The sequence below is a fragment of the Equus quagga genome, chromosome 20 (genome assembly GCF_021613505.1).
Source record: "Equus quagga isolate Etosha38 chromosome 20, UCLA_HA_Equagga_1.0, whole genome shotgun sequence".
NCBI classification, from domain to species: domain Eukaryota; kingdom Metazoa; phylum Chordata; class Mammalia; order Perissodactyla; family Equidae; genus Equus; species Equus quagga.
This window is the reverse complement of record NC_060286.1, coordinates 43,912,861-43,935,362: the sequence shown is the minus strand read 5'-3', so window position 1 is coordinate 43,935,362 and position 22,502 is coordinate 43,912,861. Positions and strand designations below refer to the sequence as shown.

Below are 22,502 nucleotides of genomic sequence, written 5' to 3'. Positions count from 1 at the left end.
ACGGATGGACCACCCAACAGAACGTCAACAAGGAAGCACAGGCCTTAAATGAAACACGAAACCAGACAAACTTAATAGATATAAATAGAATATTCCATCCAAAAGCAGCAGAATACACATTCTTCTCAAGTGCACATGGAACATTCTCAAAGACAGACCATATATTGGGAAACAAAACAAGTCTCAATAAATTTAAGAAGACTGAAATCATATGAAGCATCTTTTCTGACAACAATGGTATGAAACTAGAAATCAACTACAAGAAGAAGGCTGGAAAAGTCACAAATATGTGGAGACTAAACAACATGCTACTGAACAACTATTGGATCAATGAAGAAATCAAAGGAGAAATTAAATAATACCTGGAGACAAATGAAAATGAAAACACAACATACCAAAATCTAAGGGATGCAGCAAAAGCAATACTAAGAGGGAAGTTTATAGTAATACAAGCCTACCCTAAGAAACAAGAAAAATCTCAAACAACCTAAAAATACACCTAAAGGAAATAGAAAGAGAAGAACAAATGAAGCCCAAAATCAGCAGAAGGAAGGAAATAAAAATCAATGGAAATAAATAAAATAGAGACTAAAAAGACAGTAAAAAGGATCAATGAAACTAAGAGCTAGTTCTTTGAAAAGACAAGCAAAATTGACAAAACCTTAGCCAGACTAAGAAAAAAAAAAAAAGAAGGCTTGAATAAACAAAATCAGAAATGAAACCGGAGAAATTACAATGCATACCACCAAAATACAGAGGATTGTAACAGAATACTATGAGAAGCTATACACCAACAAAGTGGATAACCTACAAGAAACAGATAAAATTCCTAGAATCATACAATCTTCCAAAACTGAATCAAGAAGAAATAGAGAATCTGAATAGATCCATCACTAGTAAGGAGATTGAAACTAACCAAAAACCTCCCAAAAAACAAAACTGGAGAACCAGATGGCTTCTCTGGTGAATTCTAAACATTCAAACAGCATTCAAAGAAGATTTAATACCTATCCTTCTCAAACTTTTCCAAAAAATTAAACAGGAGGGAACACTCCCTAACTCATTTTATGAAGCCAACATTACCCTGATACCAAAACCAGACAAGGATGACACACTCAAAAAATCACAGGCCAATATCACTGATGAACACAGATGCAAAAATCCTCAACAAAATACTAGCAAATCAAATACAACAATAGGGGCTGGCCCTGTGGCCAAGTAGTTAAGTTCTCACGCTCCTCTTTGGCGGCCCAGGGTTTCGCCAGTTCGGATCCTGGGTGCAGACATGGCACCACTCATCAAGCCACGCTGAGGCATCATCCCACATGCCACAACTAGAAGGACCCACAACTAAAAATACACAACTAGGTACCAGGGGGCTTTGGGGAGAAAAAGGAAAAATAAAACCTTAAAAAAAAATACAATATATTAAAAGGAGCATACACTACAACAAGTGAGATTTATTCCAGGGATGCAAGGATGGATCAACATCCACAAATCAATCAACACCATGCACCATATTAACAAAATGAAGAATAAAAATCACATGATCATCTTAATACAAGCAGAGAAAGCATTTAATAAGACTCAGCATCCATTTATAATAAAAACTCTCAATAAAATAGGTATAGAAGGAAAGTGCCTCAACATAATAAAGACCATATAAGACAAAACCACAGCTAACATCATATTCAATGGTGCAAAACTGAAAGCTATTCCTCTAAGAACAGGAACAAGTGAAGATGCCCACTCTGACCCCTCTTATTCAACACAGTACTGGAAGCCCTAGCCAGAGCAACTAGGCAAGAAAAACAAATAAAAGGGATCCAAATTGGAAAGGAAGAAGTGAAACTGTTACTATTTGCAGATGACATGATTTTATATATAGAAAATCAGTTGTGGGGGCTGGCCCAGTGGTGCAGCAGTTAAGTGCGCACATTCTGCTTCAGCGGCCCAGAGGTTCACCAGTTCAGATCCCCGGTGTAGACATGGCACCGCCTGGCCAGCCATGCTGTGGTAGGTGTCCCACATATAAAGCAGAGGAAGATGGGCACAGATGTGAGCTCAGGCCCAGTCTTCCTCAGCAAAAAGAGGAGGATTGGCAGCAGATGTTAGCTCAGGGCTAATCTTCCTCAGCAAAGAAAAAAGAAAAGGACTACCATAAGATCCAGCAATTCCACTGCTGGGTGCTTATCCAAAGAACATGAAAATACTAATTTGAAAAGATCTATGCACCCCTATGTTCACTGCAGCATTATTCACAATAGCCAAGACTTGGAAACAACCTAAATACCCATCAATGGATGAATGGATAAAGAAGATGTGGTGTATGTAACGGAATTCTACTCAGCCATAAAAAAAAGACAAAATTTTGCCATTTGCAACAACATAGATGGTCCTTGAGGGTACTATGCTAAGCAAGATAAGTCAGACAGAGGCAGACAAACACCGTATGATTTCACTCATATGTGGAAGATAAACAAACACACATATACATACAGAGAACAGACTGGTGGTTACCAGAGGGGAAGGGGATGGGGGAGGGCAAAGGGGGTAATGGGGTACATATGTATGATGACAAATGGCAGCTAGACTTTTGGTGGTGAATATGACGTCATCTGTACAGAAGGTGAAATATAATGATAAAATTTACACAATGTTATAAATCAATGTTACCTCAATTAAAAAAAGAATATTATTTAAAATTGTATATAATTATATATTATATTAAAATATATAATTATACATAATATAAATTATGTTTATCTATCATATATCATAAACTATAAATACATTTATAAATCATTATATAGATAATATTATAAATATATAAATTCTACTAAAGCTGGAAGTGGAAGATGTACTTATTGTAATACTCATTACTACCCTGTGTATTGTTGGTGCTTGATAAACATTTCATAAGTCATCTCTATTTGCATCCAAAGAATTTACAACTTACCTCTCTAATTCTCTTGATTTGAATGTAATTTAACCATCCCCAGTCAAGCTCATCCTTTAAATACATAAAAGTATAATATTCAATATTAATGGAACAATTCAGAGCTAATTTGGCTACTATAATATATATATCTCACCCAAAAATATATATCAAAACAATATATACCAGCAAGAAAAATAAAATGGCTGACTGTTTAAAAGGTAGCTTTAATGGGTAACTCACAGTTATTTTAAGAATGCATCTAGGCACGGCACATTTAAACACACAGACCTATCAGCAGTCTTTTGAAGCCAATCAGTTTAGAACAACAACAAAATCTGACCAAAAAAAAATTAAGGCTAACAGGTTGAGTTCTTTTAAGCCCATAATATTATCTACAACTTAGCCAAAAACAGGAAAAGCAGAGGCTTCAGGGTTCTCAGTTTTGAACCAACACCTGCAGGCACATCTGCACAGGCACTGAGCACTCCCGGCTGGACAGGCTCTGACGCTACAGGAGGACCACACTACGCAAGGCTGTACAAGCAGCAGACCCGGGGAGTGGGCTCTGGAAAGCGACTACAGCAAAAGGCAGGCATGCAAGCCGTTGCCAAGGACTAGCCCATCACTGTTATGGCCTGCCACTCTCTGAGGGCAGTCCTCTGAGGACTGTCTGCAGGGCCCTCAGCTCAGGCTTAGCACTATCATGTTCCACACGCCACAATCAGGCTGCTGGAGAAGCCTCGGGAATCTTCCCGCAGCGTCTAGAAACAGCTAACCAACCTTTGGATGCCGCAGCTCTCCTCTCTGTCTGCAGGTCTGCCAAGTCTAAAAACAAATGACCCAGAGTGTCAAAAGACTTCACTGGCTAACTAAATTTTTTTTTTTTTAATCTTATTTTTTTTTCCTTTTTCTCCCCAAAGCCCCCCGGTACATAGTTGTATATTCTTCATTGTGGGTCCTTCTAGTTGTGGCATGTGGGACGCTACCTCAGCATGGTCTGATGAGCAGTGCCATGTCCGGGCCCAGGATTCGAACCGACAAAACACTGGGCCGCCTACAGCGGAGGGCACGAACTTAACCACTCGGACACGGGGCCAGCCCCACTAACTAAATTTTTTAAGGCCAATTTCAACACATTTTGCCACAGAAAATTTACAAATTCAAGTTTTTCAATCAACTTCATAAAACTGGACTCCCACCCCCATGTACTCATTCCAACACAGTTTATTTGATGGTGGACGTCAATTACCCTAACAATACTTTCCCTAGAGAAAGGTGTATGGTACGAAACTGTACTAACAATCTGCGGTAGCTGCATTCGTAGCTGGCACGGAGAAAACTTACTTTAAATGCCTCAATAAGTGCAATACAGTCACTCTTACTATTGCCAGAGAAATTCACCTTGTTCCTATAAACAGATAACAAAGAGTGTCACTCACTACCATTAAAATAAAGTGACTTTTTAAAATATGAATGTTAAATACCTATATCCATCGAGATGCTGCCTAAAAGGCATTGCAAAAAAATTCTTCAAAGAAAGAGCTGCAGCTAACAACAGAAAAAAAGAAGAGAACGTGAGATTATCAGAGGGGCATTACCACAGCTTTCCACTGCTCTTTCTTTGTTGTCGCACTTACCTATGATCAGACATTCATCTAGACATCCAAACACATGTCCGAGGACGATGAGTTTGCCAAGCTGCTGATTAACAGGAAGCTGGGCTAAAACTCTTCCTAAGAAGGTCAGTTCACCATCATGGGGGTTTTCATCTTCTCTCTGCCCGCTCACTGCAAGTGCTCCAACCTTTAGAAAATAAATGGTACTATTAGCAAGTGCTGATTTATTCAACTCTTTTTTCCCTTAAATCAGGGAATCTAATAGAGGAAATGAAGACCAAATTTTGGTGACTAAAGTTCTAAAAGACATCTAAGTCGACTTATGAAAGATTGATGCTACCAAAAAATTTTTTTTAATTTGCTTTTTGGGATTTTAAAACACATTCTAGTATTTTTTAAAAATGATGCTACTGTAGATAACCCTCAAAGATACCTCCACAAAGGTCTACTTAACTCACAATAACAAATACGGCATGCGCAATACTAAACCAAAGATCCAACTGCAATACCACGATGGTCACTCACAACAAAACGTATTAAACTGTGTATGGAAAAAAACTTCCTTAACCTGACAAAGTGTATTTCGAGGAAACCCACGCAGGTGTCAAAATAAAGGTAAAACACGAGGCACCCCAATCTCAAGGGCAGAAGCAGAAGGTCCACCACCCCAACCAACAGTATGTAGACCAGGATGCAGCGTGTGCCAGGCACTGGCTGCAAATAGCAGGAGCCGAGCACAAGTCGGGTGTAGAATTCAAAGTAGGCAGAGCAGAGTTTCCAGCAACAAAAGGAAAAAGCTAGAATGAGGGTGAGGAACAGCATTCAAGGGAAAGTGAGGAGAAGACTGAGGGAGCAACAGCAGGAGAACATGCTCAGGGTGGAGTCGTCCCAGAACAGCACACTTCAGACAGTAGTCCAGCACCGCCTTCCAAGGAGAAACATTCAAACACCATCTGGCATTAACTACTTTAACATTCGCATAAAGATATATTTAAGAATAACCATTAAGTATATTGATGCTGTTTCTCATCCCAGCGCTGCTCAACTGTGCCAACAAACAGCAAGCGGGGAAGGGAGGTGGCGTGGGGAGAAGCAATGCAGACGTGAGAGAGCAGAAGTTTCAGCAAGACAGCTAACAAAGCTGGTATAAACAACATGTATGGACTCTGGAATCAACACTTAGTCATAATTATACATGCTTTTTCAAGCAAATGCTGATCATTTACAACAGTCAAAATACCTTAAAGATACCCACATTTTAAAAGTTTTAAAATTTACCCAAAAAATCTTGGCTTTTGCCAATACTGGAAAATATCAGACAGGCCTACCTCCTTTAGTAGAAGGATGGTACGTTCAATGTCACTCAGACTAGGCGGAGAAAGGGCAGTGGCCAACAGAGCTCTTGGTTCGCCCATGTCAAGTAACTTCACTTTCAATATTGTGCTTCCTAATGGACAACGCTGAAAGAACAAAACTTAAATTTAGAAATAATAAAATAACTAAATCAATTAACCCATTCCCATGAGCAGTACTTTAGAGAGAGAGAAGCAGAAAAGAGGAGGAGAGAAAGAGGAAGAAAACTAGAGGATTGAGAAAGAGGAAGAGAAGGAGAAAGGAGAGAGAGAGAGAGAAGGGGGAGAGAGACTGGGGAGAGAGGAAAGAAGAGAAAGACGAAGCAGCGAAGAGCGGACGAGGGAGAAAGGAGAGAAAGAGTGGGCAGAAACAGGAGGGAGAGAAAGAAGGGGAGAGAGCAAGAGACAGAAAGAGGACAGAAAAGCCAGATCCACAATTATGACTCATAAAAGGAAACAGAGAGCAGCAGCATTTAAGGACCATCCTATTATGGAGCCAAGAGACACCAGGAAGCACTGCTCTCAGGAAACACTTAAAATGTGTGGGGAGCCCCCCGCAGAGTACCTGGTGCTTAATAAAGCGTACGTGCTTAATACTGCTACTGTGGCTAAAGACTAGTTTGGTCACACAATGATCTTTCTGGAATCAAAATCACATAACACTTAAAACTGTATTACTTAGACTGTTCAGTAAAACTCTTGTCTATGAAAAATAAACTTTGAAAATGACCAGAGTGTATTACCAACATCTCCGGAACCACATGGTCAGGAATGGAGTTGTCCCAGAAATCCTTGTGTATCAGTCTATAACAGTAACCTTTAGACACTCGTCCAGCACGGCCTTCAAAGGAGAAACGTTCAAACAGCATCTGGCATTAATTACTTTAATATTAGCATAAAGATTTATTTAAGAATAACCATTAAATATTAAGAAAAACTTTCATTATCTTCTACCAGACCAGGTCAGTAAAACCTTTAGAATTAATGTTAGAAGTCATCTCCTACATACAGATTAAGTGCTGACATCTACTCAGTGATCTATAGTATTAAATCCAACGGGTATTTCTAAAGAAAATAACCTTGGCCCCAATATGCAATGAAAATTAAAACATTTTAAATACCACACATTTCCTGCAAATGTATAGTTCATACTAGTGAAATCACTGAGGTCACCAAACAAAAGTACTGAAGTCGCCAAGAGAAGCTGCGGTCCCCAGGAAAATAGCTGTGCAGTGAGACATGTGCAGGAGGCTGTCATAGCCTCCTAAGCTTTTCACCGCTTCTGTCCACCCTAATGCCTCTGCAAAGACATCCTTCAAGACAGCTGCTTCCTATTAAAGGAGTAATTACATGCAAAGAGCTCAGAACCAGGCCTGGTCCATGGAGACCAACATACAAACAGTCCTTCTCTTATGACTGTATCGCTTGTGGAGTAGAAACTCCTTTACCGCAAAACATGATACGATCTCCTAAGGAGAGAGAGTGGGGGACAGGGGGTGTCCTTAATAAACAGACAGCTTTAAAAAAACGAGGCAGCCCAGGGAAGTGTTTCCTTCCCCACCTGTGGAGTCTGGGCTCCTGCTCCCTTCCACCACCGCCCCCCTTCCTCCACCACCATCCCCCACCTTATCTGCAAATGACAGGACTGTCTAAGTAGAAAATCCCAAAGTAAGGACAAAAAACAAAACCAAAAACAACTCCTAGAACTAATTAGTGAATTCAGCAGTCACAGGATGCAAGATCAACACACAAAAATCAATCACATTTCTACATACTAGTAACGAAGATGTGGAAACCGAAATTTAAAATGCAATGTGATTTACAATCACTCCAAATAAAATTAAATACTTGGGGGTAAATCCAACAAAACATGCACAGGATCTGTATGCTGAAAACAACACAAAGCTGATTAAAGAAATCAAAGACAGCCCAAATAAACGGAGACACATACTGTGTTCAGGATCGGAAGACAACACGGCAAAGGATCAGTTCTCCACAAACTGATCCACAGGTTGAACACGGTTCCCATCAAAATCACAGGGAGACTTTTTGTAGAAACAGACAAGCTTATTCCAAAACGTCTATGGAAAGGCACAGTAGAATAGCTAAAACAATCTTGAAAATGAAGAGGAAAGTGAGAGGACTCAGTCTGTTCTATGGTAAGTCTTATTATGTAGTATTCCAGACAATGTGGTGTTGGGGGAAGGAAAGACATGTAGATGACAGAACATAATAAAGAACCCAGAAACAGACCTGCCCACGTGTAGTCAAGTGATGTTTCACAAAGGCAGAGAAGCCACTCAGTGGAAGGGGTACAATGGTGCTGAACCAACTGGACATCTACAGGCAAAGAAATGAACCTCCATCCAAACCTCACACCTTCTACAAAAAGTAATTCAAACACACCACTGATGTAAATGCAAAACAAAGCTATGAACCTTTTTTTGAAGAAAACACAGGAGAAAAATCTTTTCAACCCAGGGCTAGGTGAAGAGTTCTCACATATGACACCAAAAGCACGAACCACAAAAGGAAAAACTGATAAATCAGACCTCATCAAAATTTACAACTTTTTCTCTATGAAAGACTGTTAAGAGAATGAAAAGACAATCTACAGACTAGGAGACAATATTTGCAAACCACATATCTAACAAAGGAGTAGTATCTAGGTTATACAAACTCTCAAAACTCACGTAAAAATACAAACAATCCAGTTACAAAAAGGACAAAAGACTGAACAGACATCTCACTGAAGAGATACAGATGGCAAAAAAGCACAGGAAAGGATATTCAATCTCAGTAGCTATTAAGAAAATGCCAGTTAAAATCACAAAGAGATATTATTATATACTTTTAGAATGGGTAAAGTAAAAAACAGCGGTAACACCAAATGCTGGCAAGGGTGTGGAGCAAAGGGCTCGCATACGTTGCTAGTATGAGCATAAAATGGTACAGCCACCATGGAAATAGTCTGGGGCAGTTTCTTATAAAACTAAGCATATACTTACCATAGCACCCAGCAATTGCCTTCCTGGGCTTTTATCCCAAAGAAATGAAATATCTGTATATCAATATTCACAGTGGTTTTATTCGTAATCACCAACAACTAGAAACAACTCAAATGTCCTTCAACAGGTGAATGGTACAATGGGATTCAGCAACAAAAAGGAAGGAACTAGTGACACTTGGACGGCTCTCAAGGACTCATGCCGAGTGAAGAAAGCCCATCTCAAAAGGCTGCATGCTTTATGATTCCATTTGTACAACATTCTCAAAACGACAAAACTATGAAGGACAGATTAGCTGTTGACAGAGAGAGCAGTTTTGGGGGAGTGATATGACTACAAAGGGGCAGCACCAGGCAGTTCCTTCGAGGCGGTGGACCAGTTCTGTATTCTGATCGTGGTGGTTACGTCAAGCTACACAAGGGATCAAACTGCACAGAAACACAAACAGGAGCGTGTGAGAAACTGTGAAAGTGATCAAGGTCTGTGGTCTATGTATTGTGCTGACGTCAACTGGTGGTTCTGACACTGTACTATGGTTACCTAAGATGTCACCACTGACAAGCTGGGGGACACCGGCTAAGGGTTTGAGGGACTCTAAGTACGACTACTTTCGCAACTTCCTGTAGGAGAAGATTTTTCTATTACAGATATTTGAGCATTCAAAAACACTGACAAAGGATGAAACTACTATAACCTCAAGACTGACCCAAAGATATCACATTTAATATTTTCAAAAATTTATTTCTCATCATTTTTTCTAAGCATAGTTTTTGATTTTGCAGGGTTTTTTGGGTGGGGAAGGTTAAACACAGTGAGGTGATTACAGTTTAATATCCTTTTTTCACTCAACTTTATAACATAATAACTCAACATAAGGTTCTTCCAAAGTGATGAGAAGCTCTTCACGACCATGTTTTAATAACCACTTAGTCATTCTCTCTTAATCCCTCTCTAGGAATTCATTTCAAGAGAGGAAGAGAGTAAAGTGGTTAAGAACGCAGGGTGCTGGGCCAGTGGCACAGTGGTTAAGTTTGCATGCTCCGCTTCAGTGGCCCAGAGTTTGCAGGTTTGGATCCCAGGCGTGGACTTAGCACCACTGGTCAAGCCACGCTGTGGCAGCGTCCCACATAACATAGGGGAAGACTGGCACAGATGTTAGTTCAGCAACAATCTTCCTCAAGCAAAAAGAGGAAGACTGGCAACAGATGTTAGCTCAGAGACAATCTTCCTCACACGCAAAAAAATAAAGAATGTGGCCTGTAGCCAGATTTCTGGATTCCAACCCCAGTCTCACTTTCCAGTACTAGCTGAGCAGGTCACTTCTCCGAATCTTGGCTACAGGATTGAAAAATGAGGCTATTACCAGTGTTCTGCCTCACAGGGTGGTGCTGAGGACTAAATGAGGGAGTGCACGAACCGTACTCAGATCTGCGCCTGGCACGTCGGAAGCAGCCATGGAATGCTGCCTTTATCCTATTTCGGATGCAGCAGCTTTACTGCCCAACAGGTCTTCTTGGAATGGTCCTTCACCCAAACTCCCCAAAAGGTTCTCTGACAAAGCACAAGCCACGTCTCGTCCACACCAAGAACATCGTCCCCTGGAGCCAGTCCCTGACAAGTGACTGAGTATGTCATGACTGCCCCTCCACTGTGGCCAAAGCCCCCAGCCGGACAAACGGCTCCATGCCTCCGTCTCCCCACTGAAACAACATGTGCAGCTCGCAGCAGATGCTGCACCCTCCATGGAGCCAGTTTAGGAAAAATAACCCTACCGAAATTTGGAGAGAAGTCAGAGGAAACATTATCAAAAATTAATAAAGTGATCCACTTCGCTTCCATAACTATTCACCAAAAATTTTTTAAATTCATTGTGAAAAATGATAGTGTTGAGACGATAGGAGGCTTATCCATATGTACAAAGATTGTCACGTAATTCAATAGATGAGAGAACCATGGATTTAAATGGAGAATCTAATAATATGAGATGATGTTGCTTAAAACTTAAAACTGGTGCCAATAAACGAAATATCTGAATAAGAGTAAAAACACAAAAACACAAAAATTTTAAAAAGACATTGGAATGTGCCACTGACTCATTCTCATGCTGGAACACAAATGCCTTACCTTTTCTCTGATTACAACTGGTTTTAGAGGCCCAACTCAATCGCAGACTCTGATAATTTGTATCTTCATCACAAACCAGAGTTCTAGTCAAACAAAAATCTATAACTGTCATTTAAAAAAAGGAATGTAAACACCATGCTAACAAGAAATCATTGAGTAATAATCACAAGGCATAGTGATAAAACAATATGAAACATGCAGCCTTTAGAATCAGTGCACACACAGAAGCCTCTGGAAATGCACTGGCCATTCCTTACTGCCCAGGACAGGGAGGCTGTGGTCACATTGTTTCTTCTAAGGACCGGAGTCTTTGGGTGTAAAGAAGGTATTCCCTGTAAGATCTGACATGTCATAAGAAGAGCCCATCTGACTGCACCCATAGGAGGATCATCACTGGGATACAACCCCGGGGTGGGGGAGCTGCTCAGTTTCTTGGTGCTGCAGTGTCCTCCTTTGTAAAACCCAGATGACAGCAGCCCCTGCAGCTCTTCTCCGGACACGTCCCCCCATCCTGACAGAGAAAGCAGGCTGCGTTCTGCAGGCGGGGGTGCAAACCTCCCACACTGGGCCTGAAGGAGCAGCAGGCGTCCCCCTGGCTCCTCACTGCCACTTCCCTCCTGGAAAACCTCCTGCTCACTAACTAGGCCACCACGAGCACCCCCTCCTTCCTGGCTCCCCAGCCCTCTGATGCTCTCCAACACCATAATTTTGTGGGTGATTTCAGAACCCACGAAAACAATGCTGGCAACATCCAGGCTCTCAGTTCCATGAACTCCTCTCCTCCAATGATCTCCTCTTCCACCCTGTGTCACCATCTCCTTCCATACCGGACACTGTCATTACCAGTGGCAGCAACCCCTCCTCCATCTCAATTCAAGCGTCCGTCTCCCTGTCTTGTAATCTACCCCAGCAATCCTTAATCTCTACAGATGGACCTACAATCTGTCCATCTTAGGACCTGCTAACTGCCCCTCACCACTTCGCCCCACAGCCTCACTTCCCTCCTGACCAAACCACAGGTCCATGATCCATCATTTTAATCACTTCTTGCATGTACCTTGAACTCCCTTGCCAACCCCTCTCCTGGCACCCTCTGTCACACCCCCTCTCTCCTTCCCAAGGACAAGGCTGCAGCAATCAGGCCTGCTCTCCTGCATCATCCTCTCTGCACCCTTCCCATCACCCAACAAAAGTGCTGTTGGGTCTCCTGTCCGGGAAAAATGCTCTCTTGGCCCCACCTTCCCTTCGGCTACTGCCCCATTTCTCTGCTCCCCCTTACAACAAAAGCCTTAAGAGTGTTGTCTGACTTCACTGTCTCCAATTGCTCTCCTCCTATTCCTTCTGGAACCCATTCCAAGCAGGCTTTGCCTCACCAAAACTGCTCTTGTCAAGGTCACTGATGATGTCGATGTTGCTAATTCCCACGGCCAGTTTTCAGGCTTCCTCAAACTTGACTTAACATCAGCATGACATACTTGTTCACCCCATCCTCCACAAAATGCTTTCTAATTTGTTTTCTAGGACTTCACTGGCTGCCCCTCTGCAGCTCCTCTTTATCTCCCAACTTTAAACAGCAGAACTGCCTTCCCTGCGTGCACTCACTGCAGAGCTCTGTCATCCACTGACCACTCCAGGTTGCTCCTCTGCCCTGGCCTCCAGGCTCACACAGCCAACTGCACCCTCAACATCTCCCCCTGGACATCTAGCTGGTGTCTCAAACTTCCACGTCCAAATCCAAGCTCTTCATCTGCCCTGCTCCCACCCCACCCCCGTCTTCACCATCTCACAGGGGACTCCATTCTTCCAGTTCTCAGGCCACATGTCCTGGGAGTCAACCTTGATATGCCTCTCACAATCCCTGTACCAGATTCTTCAGACAATCCCTATGGGCTCCGCCTGTAGACTCTATCCAGAAACTGAAACCCTTATTTCTCCCGCCACTACCATCCTGTTCTAAGCCACCGTCCATCCCTGCCTAAATTACCGTGACAGCCTCCTAACTCATCACCTTCTTCTCCCCTTTGCCTCATTTTGGTCTCTTCCCTGAGTGATTCTGCTGAATGAACACTGGGTTTCATCACTCCCGTCTCAAAACTCTCTAAGAGTCCGCCATCGGACACAGTCCAAGCCAGAGTCTACAATGCCCTGGAGGCCCTGCCTCCCTGGCTTCCTGCCAAGCAACTGCCTCCTCTGCTCACCCACCCAGCCCCCTGGCCTCCACGCTGGTTTGTGCTCTTGCCTTAGGGACTCTGCACTTTCTGTTCCTTCCACAGAAGGGCTTCCTCCAGATGTGCGCGTGACTCACTCCCCCGACCACAGACGAAGCTCCATCTCTTCGGGTGCCCTTCCCTAACACTCCCTACCCACAGTCCCCTGCTTTCTTCTCTTAGCCATGCCATAACTTATTACATATTTTTATTTATCTTATTTATTGTCTATCTTTCAAAAACCCACTGCTGCATGGGTTATGAGAACAGAGACTGATGGGTTTACTGCTATTTCCCTGGCACCGAGAACACTCCCTGGCACAAAGGCAAACACTAACCATCATTTCCCCTGGTTTACCCAGCCAGCCACATGGCCTCCTTGCTGCTCCTCAAAGCCCTTCCCTCTGCCGGAACCACACCTCTCCGTGGCTCACTCCTCACTCAAGTCTTGTTCAAACATCACTCACTCAAAGAGGGTTCCCACATCACCCTATCTAAAAGATCGTTTTTCCTAATAACGGAAACCCCTTTCTCTGATTTATTTTCCTATATAACATTTCTCTCTACCAGAAATTACACTTTTTTTTACCCAATTGTCTGTCTCCCACCGGAAGGTTGTCACCATGAGGACAGGGCCTTGTCTTATTCAACACTGTACTCCTAGCATTGAGAACAGTGCCTGGCACAAATACGAATTAGTGAATTCAGAAAACTCACTACAGCAATCTCACAAAGCAATCACAAAGGACACACATGTAGAAGCCCAGACGAGGGTGCAGTGGCTTCCCTCCTGAGTTGACGTGGTATCCTTCTGAACCACCTTCCCTAACACAGATTCCCCACGCTGCCCCCCGCTATCTGCCTCCCTCCAGTCACAGAACTCCACCTGGGGCAGCCCCAAAGCTCTCCTGCCCACAAGCTCCCTTGAAGTGCCCCCAACACTTCCTGACAGCAACCTTGGCCCGAGGGCTGCCCTGTGACGTGGTGTGCTGAGAGGAAGAAAAGGAAACCTACACGCAAAAGAGAAAGCCTAGGAACCCACTTTGCTAAACTCTCTATTCCAAAACAGGAGAGAGATGGGGAAGAGAGGGGAGAACAATTCCGGAGGGGAAGATACATCTACAAATGCTACAGTTTATGTGGTGAGGAAAACAGAGAGGCATCTTACCATATTTGACATCTGGAACTGTGACAGAACTCTCTGCAATGTTGGTGGACAGAATAATCTATCAAACATCAAAAAAAGAACCTGATATTCTTACTATATTCTGGAAATTATTAGGCAAAGTTAAAAAACAAACCTCAAACTCAAAAATTATTCAAAAGTTTCTTAATGTAAATACTGGCCTCAAACTTTGAAATCAGTCGTTTCATTCTTTACACAAGTCACAACTGATCATGGGTCCTGGGTCCTGGGGCAGGAGGGTCCTGAGGAGGAGGCAGTGCAGCCTGGGCTCACCAGCCAAGCTTGCTGGGATCCCACCCTGCTCCACACCAGGGTGGGACCTGGGGCCAAGTACTGACCTCATTTTTATCACATGTAAAATAGAGGTCATAACAAACTATCCTAACAGGGCTGTTGTGAAGATCGTATGAGTTAACAAGCGTAAAATGCTGAGAACTGCTCCCGGCGTGAACCAGGTAGCCCACAGAGCCCAGCTCTCGTCTGCAGCACTATCGGCCCTTCCTTGGACACCTACGTCACGTCAGGCACTGGAGCCCTGCTGCAACTTAAGTCCGGACGTCTGCCACCATAATTAAGCTCCCTAGCCGCTCTGCACAGGCACTGGAGCCCTGCTGCAACTTAAGTCCGGACGTCTGCCACTATAATTAAGCTCCCTAGCCGCTCTGCACAGCACACACTGATTCAACTCTCAGATGATAAAGTTCTCAGAGAAGTCATTTGCTCAGAGTCACACAACTACAGGTGACAGGGACCTAAGTCGCCTGTCCAGTTCCACATGCACGCTCTTAACTCCTACATCCTCTCCCTGGTGGACTCTCAGGGGTCCACAGGAAGCCCCTGATGTACAAAAAAACAGGCACGTGCAACACAGCAGGTGCTTAAACGAACAGGCAAGAAACAGCAAAGACGGGTCTCCCTGAGCTCAGACAGGGTAGTTTCAGGGGGGTCCTGGAATTAACCAGCGGCAAAAAGCACAACCAGGCTAAAGTCCAGAGGAATTCCACTGTAGCCTGGCATTGCCCTGGGAGATCTGCAAGGTCTTGGCTGCCCCTGGAGATTCGGAATACTCTCAGTGAAATCAGGGGTCTGGGGTGCACACTCGGGGTCCCTGATCATCTCAAGCAGCTCCAGAAGAGTTGTGATAAGACAATACCATCGTTCCTGTACAACCTGAGATTAAAGAAATCCTCCTAAACCAGGAATAAGAAAGTGGGTCCTAGCCACAGTCTCCAGAGCCGGGCCAGGGACACTAGAACAACCCTGTGCTTTGAGAAATGCCAGAGTTAAAGGGACTGAAATCCACTTGCAACAATGCCCTGAAGTGGAGGAAATTATAAAACCTGAGCAAACTGATTTACAGAATAAAAGACAAAACTAAATAACACACCTGGCTCATCAGGAAAGCATTTGTTTAGGTGCCTAACCACTGGCTACAGAATACATGGAGAAATAAGCTGAATTGTTAGCATTTTAATTAGAAAAGTCTCGAAGGAAAGTGAACCAAAGTGCTCAGAACTTGCTCCCAGCTCTCCTACCTTTCTGTATCCAGGCACCGGGCTTAAAAACACATTATTCTGTTCCTCCAAAGTCACACTGGAATGGAGTGGATAGACCTGTAACCTAGAAACAGATTAATGAAGTAAAATACCCAGAAAGGACAAACATACTGAGAACTTACAAAAACGAGTGAGTGCTCATTGAGATAATTAAAACTACTTAAGGCAGAAACATACAATGGTTTATGAGTGAAAAGTTAGCTGCATCATTTTGAACACACCTTTTGTGAACCATGTTTGTGAGAAGTTCATGCATATAGTTTATTTCACCTAGCCCTAGGGAAGAAAAAACAATGGAGGGAAAAACAGATTTATTTGTATTTATTGCTAAAAGCAACCTTTAAATTAAGATGACATCTTTTCCAAAGGCCCTATCGACTCATTTTATTTGATGTTTTTATCCTCTTCACCTAAGTATATCAGAATTACAAGTAAACATGTACCATGACACTGACCATTAGGAACTCAGAAACATGAGAAAAGCCACATTCTTCCAGCGTCAGTTCTCCTCTCCACAACAGGGACTGCCTGTGAATGTGGCCATGAGTAACTTTACATTTCTCTTTTTTTCCCATTGATTTTCCAAATTTCCTACAATGAGCATGCAAAATTTGACAACCAAAAAATAACATTTAAAAAGTGTTGGTCAGGCCAGTGGCGTAGTGGTTAAGTTCAAACATTTCACTTCAGCAGCCCAGGGTTCACCGGTTCAGATCCTGGGCATGGACCTACGCACCACTCAAGCCATGCAGTGGCAGCATCCCACATATAAAATGAAGGAAGACTGGCACAGAGGTTAGCTCAGGGAAATCTTCCTCAAGCAAAAAGGGTAAGATTGGCCACAGACGTTAGCTCAGGGCCAATCTTCCTCACCAAAAAATAAATAAATAAATAATAAAAATAAAAAGTGTTGGTCACAGGGGCCAGCCATGTGGTATAGTGGTTAAGTTCGCTTGCTCCACTTCAGCGGCCCAGGGTTCATGGGTTTGGATCCTGGGCATGGACCTACACACCACTCATCAAGCCATGCTATGGCAGCATCCCACATGCAAAGCAGAGGAAAACTGGCACATACGTTAGCTCAGGGAAGAAAAAAAGAAAGGAAAAAGAAAGTATTGGTCACACAGATATGCTAAATTTTTTTCATTAGGTTTAAAAAATGCTTATTGATATAGAAAGCTTGCAGTGCCTTTGCCTCATCCTGAATCATCAGTATTTGAACCTGTTATGGGTTGAACTGTGTCCGCCAAAAAGATGTTGAAGTCCTAACCCCAGTAACTCAGAATGTGACTTTATTTACAGTGTCACTGCAGACATCATCAGTTAAGATGAGGTCACACAGGAGCAGAATGGGCCTTTAATCTAATAGGACCAGTGTCCTTGAAAGAAGAAGGGAAGACAGACAGACACACGCACAGAGAATGTGTGTAATGATGGAGGCAGAGATGGAAGTGATGCAGCCACAAGCCAAGAAAGGCCAAAACTTGACGGCCACCACCAGAAGGCAGGAAGAGGCAAAGAAGGGCTCTCCCCAGAGCCACAGAGGGAGCATGGCCCTGCTGACACCAGGCTTTTGAACTTCTAGCCTCCAGAACAGTGAGAAAACACATTTCTGTTGTTCTAAGCCTTCCAGTTCATAGCACTTTGTTACAGCAGCCCTAGAAAACTAAGACAGAACCATTCCCAAAAGCTCCCCTACTGAAATAAACACACAACAAACTTGAATTCACACAAGCACATAACAGAAAGACAAACTGCACCGTAAAATATCACTTACACATATTTTACCTGGGCAATGTTTAGCACTTAAAAAGGATTTATCTCATTTTAGGTATCTCCTCAAGCTAGTATCACCACAGCTCTGCTTTGGTCCTTTTTTCCTTAATGTGGCATCATGCGCACAGTAGTTTTTGATAAATATTTATTGGGGCAAATGGAATTCCACCCCACTGTCAGCGAACGGTTGTTTTCTGCATACAAAACTAACCAATATCAACCTAAGCACAATATGATCAAAGTGTTAAACTCATGTGTTACATTCTTATTCATGCCTTTTGTTCTCCATTAGTATTAGCACAAACACTCACATGCTCCATATATTACCTTCCAATAACAAAAAACACTTGTACTGTCATAATGTTTCATTAAGCTATACCACTTGATTTTTAAAACATCAAAAAAATCATTCAGAAAAAGAACAATTTAACGTAAATTAATCTTTTCCAGTATTTTAAGAGCCTATTTTCTCAAACAGTGAGAAAGGAACTCGAGGACTACTCTGATGATTCTTGTGGTATTATAATAACAACACTATTATTTAATAATATTTAATATTATTAAATAAGCTTTAAAAATAGATTTATGACAATTATCTCACTTTTTTAAAATTTTTATTTTTTTATTTTTTTAAAACTGGCACCTGAGCTAAGAACTGTTGCCAATCTTTTTTTTTTTCCCCTGCTTTTTCTCCCCAAATCCCTCCAGTACATAGTTGTATTTTTTTTTTCCAGTTGTGGATCCTTCTAGTTGTGGCATGTGGGACACCACCTCAGCAAGGCCTGACGAGCAGTGCCACGTCTGCGCCCAGGATCCGAACCAGACAAACCCTGGGACGCCAAAGTGGAGCGCGCAAACTTAACCACTCAGCCACGGGGCCGGCCCCAATTACCTCCCATTTATAATCATATACATGAAATACCAAATTTAACAAAGTCAAGTCTTTTCTTGAAAATTATGAAGAGGGTAAGATTGCCTTCAAAAAAATTAAACTCTTCATTATCAATCTTTAAGTAACGTAAAAGTTATAGTAAGAAGTCAAACTGAAAATCACATTTGTTCACATTCTTAGGGTCTAAAAAGAATAAACCCAAACAGCAAATATCATTTTTCATAACCTATGCTAGACAAAGACTCAGCCTCTGTCCAGGGCATTATAATTCCAGGTTACAAAAGTACAACACTCACCCGGTAAAAACACCAACACGCTGCTCCGCTCTGACACAAACTGGGCACCTGACCAGGTCTTCTTCCTGTCAAAAACGTGAGGTGCACAAATATTAATCAAGCTAAGAGAGCCACTCTTCTTCCAGAACCTTCATATTGCAGCTTCTGATCCTGAAAGGCTCTTACAGATCATCCAGCATAACGTTCTTTCTTTCCATAAGAAAACAGAGTCCCAAGGATGAAACACTATCCAAGGCCCCATGATCATTCAGGGGACCCCAAGCCTCTTGACTCCCATTATTACTCATAAAACCTCGCTACCTCAGAATACAAAACATTTAAAATAACTACAAGTAGGGGAAGGCCTGGTGGCACAGTGGTTAAGTTTGCACATCCTGCTTCGGCCGCCCGGGGTTCGCCAGTTCGAATCCCGGGTACAGACATGGCACCACTTAGCAAGCCATGCTGTGGTAGGCGTCCCACATATAAAGTAGAGGAAGATGGGCACGGATGTTAGCTCAGGGCCAGTCTTCCTCAGCAAAAGGAGGAGGATTGGCAGCAGGATTGGTAGCTCAGGGCTGATGTTCCTCAAAAAATTTTTTTTAAATAAATAAAAAAAAATTACAGGCAAAATCGAAACTCTGAGTCCAAACTATTAGAAAGCATTTTGACAAACCAAGATCTCAAATCATCTGCTCGCCTGCCGCTGTCACTACGCTATTTAGTTTGTGTGAGATCAGAACTCTCCTTCCTCCGAGCACTGTGGGCCCTCCTCTGTGCCAGGCCCTCCTCCGTGCAGGCGGATACGGCAGTAATGAAACAGACAATGTCCCTGCTCTCTGGAGCTTACATTCTAGCTGCAGAGACACAGGAAACCAGAAAACAAATAGGGCATTGTCCGTTTGGCAAGAGGACCATGACAGAGACAGCCGGGAGCACGGAGCACCTGAGGAGCAGTTACTAGTCTACCCTTTACACCCCTCCTCCTCCTTGGCAGTTGCTGCTCCCAGGCACAGCCTAGATTATTTCTTGGCTTTTCCAAGAAATAATAAAGATTAGGGTGGAAATTAATGAAACAGAGAAAGGAAAACAACAAAGAAAAACCAATGAAACCAAAACTTGGTTCTTTGAAAAGATCAACAAAACTGACAAATCTTTAGCTAGTCTGACCAAGAGCAAAAGAGAGAAGACTCAAACTACTAGAATCAGAAATGAAAGAGAGGACATTAATATTGACCATAGAGAAATAAAAAGGATTATCAAGGAATACCATAAACAACTGTATGCCAGCAAATGAGACAGCTTACATGAAATGGATATATGACCCAAGAAAAGACAACTGAACCAGTAATTTTAAAACTATCCATAAAAAAATGCCCAGAGGCCATCCCAGTGGCACAGTGATTAAGTTTGAGTGCTCCACTTTGGCGGCCCAGGGTTTGCAGGTTCAGATCCCAGGCATGGACCTACACACTACTCGTCAAGCCATGCTGTGGCATCTCACATACAAAACAGAGGAAGACTGGCACAGAAGTCAGCTCAGGACCAATCTTCCTCATCAAAAGAAAGAAAGAAAAAAAGCCCAGACCTCAATGGCTTCATAACTGAATTACAACAAACATTCAAAGAAGTAATATCAATTTTTCACAAACTCCCCCAAAAAACAGAACATTTCTCAACTTACTTTAGGAGGCCAGTATCACCCTGATTCCAAAATCAAAGACATAAACAAGAAAACCACAGACCAATATTTCTTATGAATATGAATGCAAAAATCCTAAGCAAAATACTAGCAAATCAAATGCAGCAACATACAAAAGAATTATATACCACAATGAAGTGGGATTTATCCTAGGGACGCAAAATTGATTTAACATCTAAAAATCAATTAATGTAACACATCATATCAACAGAGTTAGAACAGAAATCACACAGTTGTCTCAATGGACGTGGAAAAAGCATTCGACAAAATCCAACAGTCTTTCACAATAAGACACTCAACAAACTGGGAATGGAAGCGAACTTCTTCCACCTGATGAAGGGCATCTACAAGAGCCCGCAGTGAATGTCATACTCATGGGGAAACTGGGATCTGGAACAAGACAAGGGTATCCACTCTCGTCTCTCCTATTCAACACTGTACTAGAGGCTGTGGGGCAAACAGGTAAGAAAAGGGAATAAAAGGCATCCAGATTCAAAAGGAAGAAAGAAAACTAGCTCTATTCATAAATGAGATGCTCTTGTGTATGGAAAATCTCAAGGAATCCTACTAGAACTAATAAATGAGCTCAGTAAGGTTGTAGGATATAAGATCGATCTACAAAAATCTAGTGTTTTTTCTATACACATCTGCAATGAACAATCCGAAAATGAAACTAGTGATTTCATTCGCAATAGCATCAAAAACAATAAAACACAGCAATAAATTTAACAAGACAAATGCAAAACTTATACTCTAAAAACTTCTAAGCATTGTTGAAAAAAAATCTAAAGAAACAGAAAAGCATCCTACATTGACGGATTGGAAGACTTAACATTATCGGGATGGCAACACCCCCCAAACTGACTCCCAGACTCAACCCAGGCCCTTTCAGAACCCTAGCTGGACTCTTTGTGGAAATTGACAAGCGGATTCTAAAATTCACGTTGAAATATACAGACTCAGAACAGCCAAAGCAAAAAGTATGAAGTCAGGAGGACTCACACTTCTAATTTCACAGTTACTTTGAAGTAATGGTAATCAAGACAGTGCGGCACTGGCACAAGGAGAGACACATGGATCAACAGAATAGAATCTTGAGTGCAGAAATAAATTCACACATCTATGGTCAACTGATTTTCGACAAGGGTGCCAACACTAGCCAGTGGAGAAAGAACAGTCTTTCAACCTGGAGTGCTGGGACAACTGGATAGCACACAGGCTACGGAATGAAGTTGAACCCTTCCCTCACACAAAAATTAACTCAAAATGGGGGCTGGCCCTGTGGCCCAGTGGTTAAGTTGAGCTTGGTCCACTCTGGCATCCCAGGTTTGCAGGTCTGGATCCTGGGTGCAGGCCTACACCACTCTCGTCAGCCGTGCTGTGGCAGCGTCCACATACAAAGTAGAGGAATATCGGCACAGACCTTAGCTCAGGGCTTATCTTTCTCAAGCAAAAAAAGAGGAAGATTGGCAATAGATGTTAGCTCAGGGCTAATCTTCCTCAGCAAACAAATAAATAACTCAAAATGGATCAAAGACCTAAATGAAAGAGTAAAAACTATAAAACTCTTAAATGAAAACATAGGGGTAAATCTTCATGACCTTGAATTTCGTTGTGGATTCTTAGCTATGACACCAAAGCATGAGCAACACAAGAAAAAATAGACAAATTGGATTCTATCAAAAGTATAAACTTTTGTGCTTCAAAGCACACCATCAAGAAAGTAAAAAGACAACCTGCAGAGTGGGAGAAAATATTTGAAAATCACATATCTGATAAGGGGCTTGTATCTAGAAAATATAAAGAATTCTTACAATTCAATAATCAGAAGAAATAACCTAATTAAAAATGGACAAAGGATTCATGT

The 22,502-nt window shown here is 42.3% G+C and overlaps 2 protein-coding genes across 2 annotated transcripts in view; both read right to left on the bottom strand.

The window, feature by feature from the left end:
- LOC124230976 (ATP-dependent RNA helicase TDRD9) overlaps positions 1–14,426 on the bottom strand; it is a 61,193-nt gene extending 46,767 nt beyond the window's left edge. The window contains exons 1-8 of the mRNA XM_046647573.1: positions 14,417–14,426; positions 6,653–6,750; positions 5,886–6,017; positions 4,579–4,744; positions 4,426–4,489; positions 4,286–4,349; positions 3,722–3,766; positions 2,960–3,013 (exon numbers count right to left, since the gene is read on the bottom strand). Coding sequence (XP_046503529.1) covers positions 2,960–3,013; positions 3,722–3,766; positions 4,286–4,349; positions 4,426–4,489; positions 4,579–4,744; positions 5,886–6,017; positions 6,653–6,658 — 531 coding nt within the window. The 5' untranslated portion in view covers positions 6,659–6,750; positions 14,417–14,426. The remainder of the gene's footprint in view (positions 1–2,959; positions 3,014–3,721; positions 3,767–4,285; positions 4,350–4,425; positions 4,490–4,578; positions 4,745–5,885; positions 6,018–6,652; positions 6,751–14,416) is intronic.
- LOC124230796 (ATP-dependent RNA helicase TDRD9-like) overlaps positions 14,320–22,502 on the bottom strand; it is a 47,444-nt gene continuing 39,261 nt past the window's right edge. Inside the window, exons 8-10 of the mRNA XM_046647185.1 lie at positions 18,955–19,019; positions 15,970–16,054; positions 14,320–14,474 (exon numbers count right to left, since the gene is read on the bottom strand). Coding sequence (XP_046503141.1) covers positions 16,023–16,054; positions 18,955–19,019 — 97 coding nt within the window. The 3' untranslated portion in view covers positions 14,320–14,474; positions 15,970–16,022. The remainder of the gene's footprint in view (positions 14,475–15,969; positions 16,055–18,954; positions 19,020–22,502) is intronic.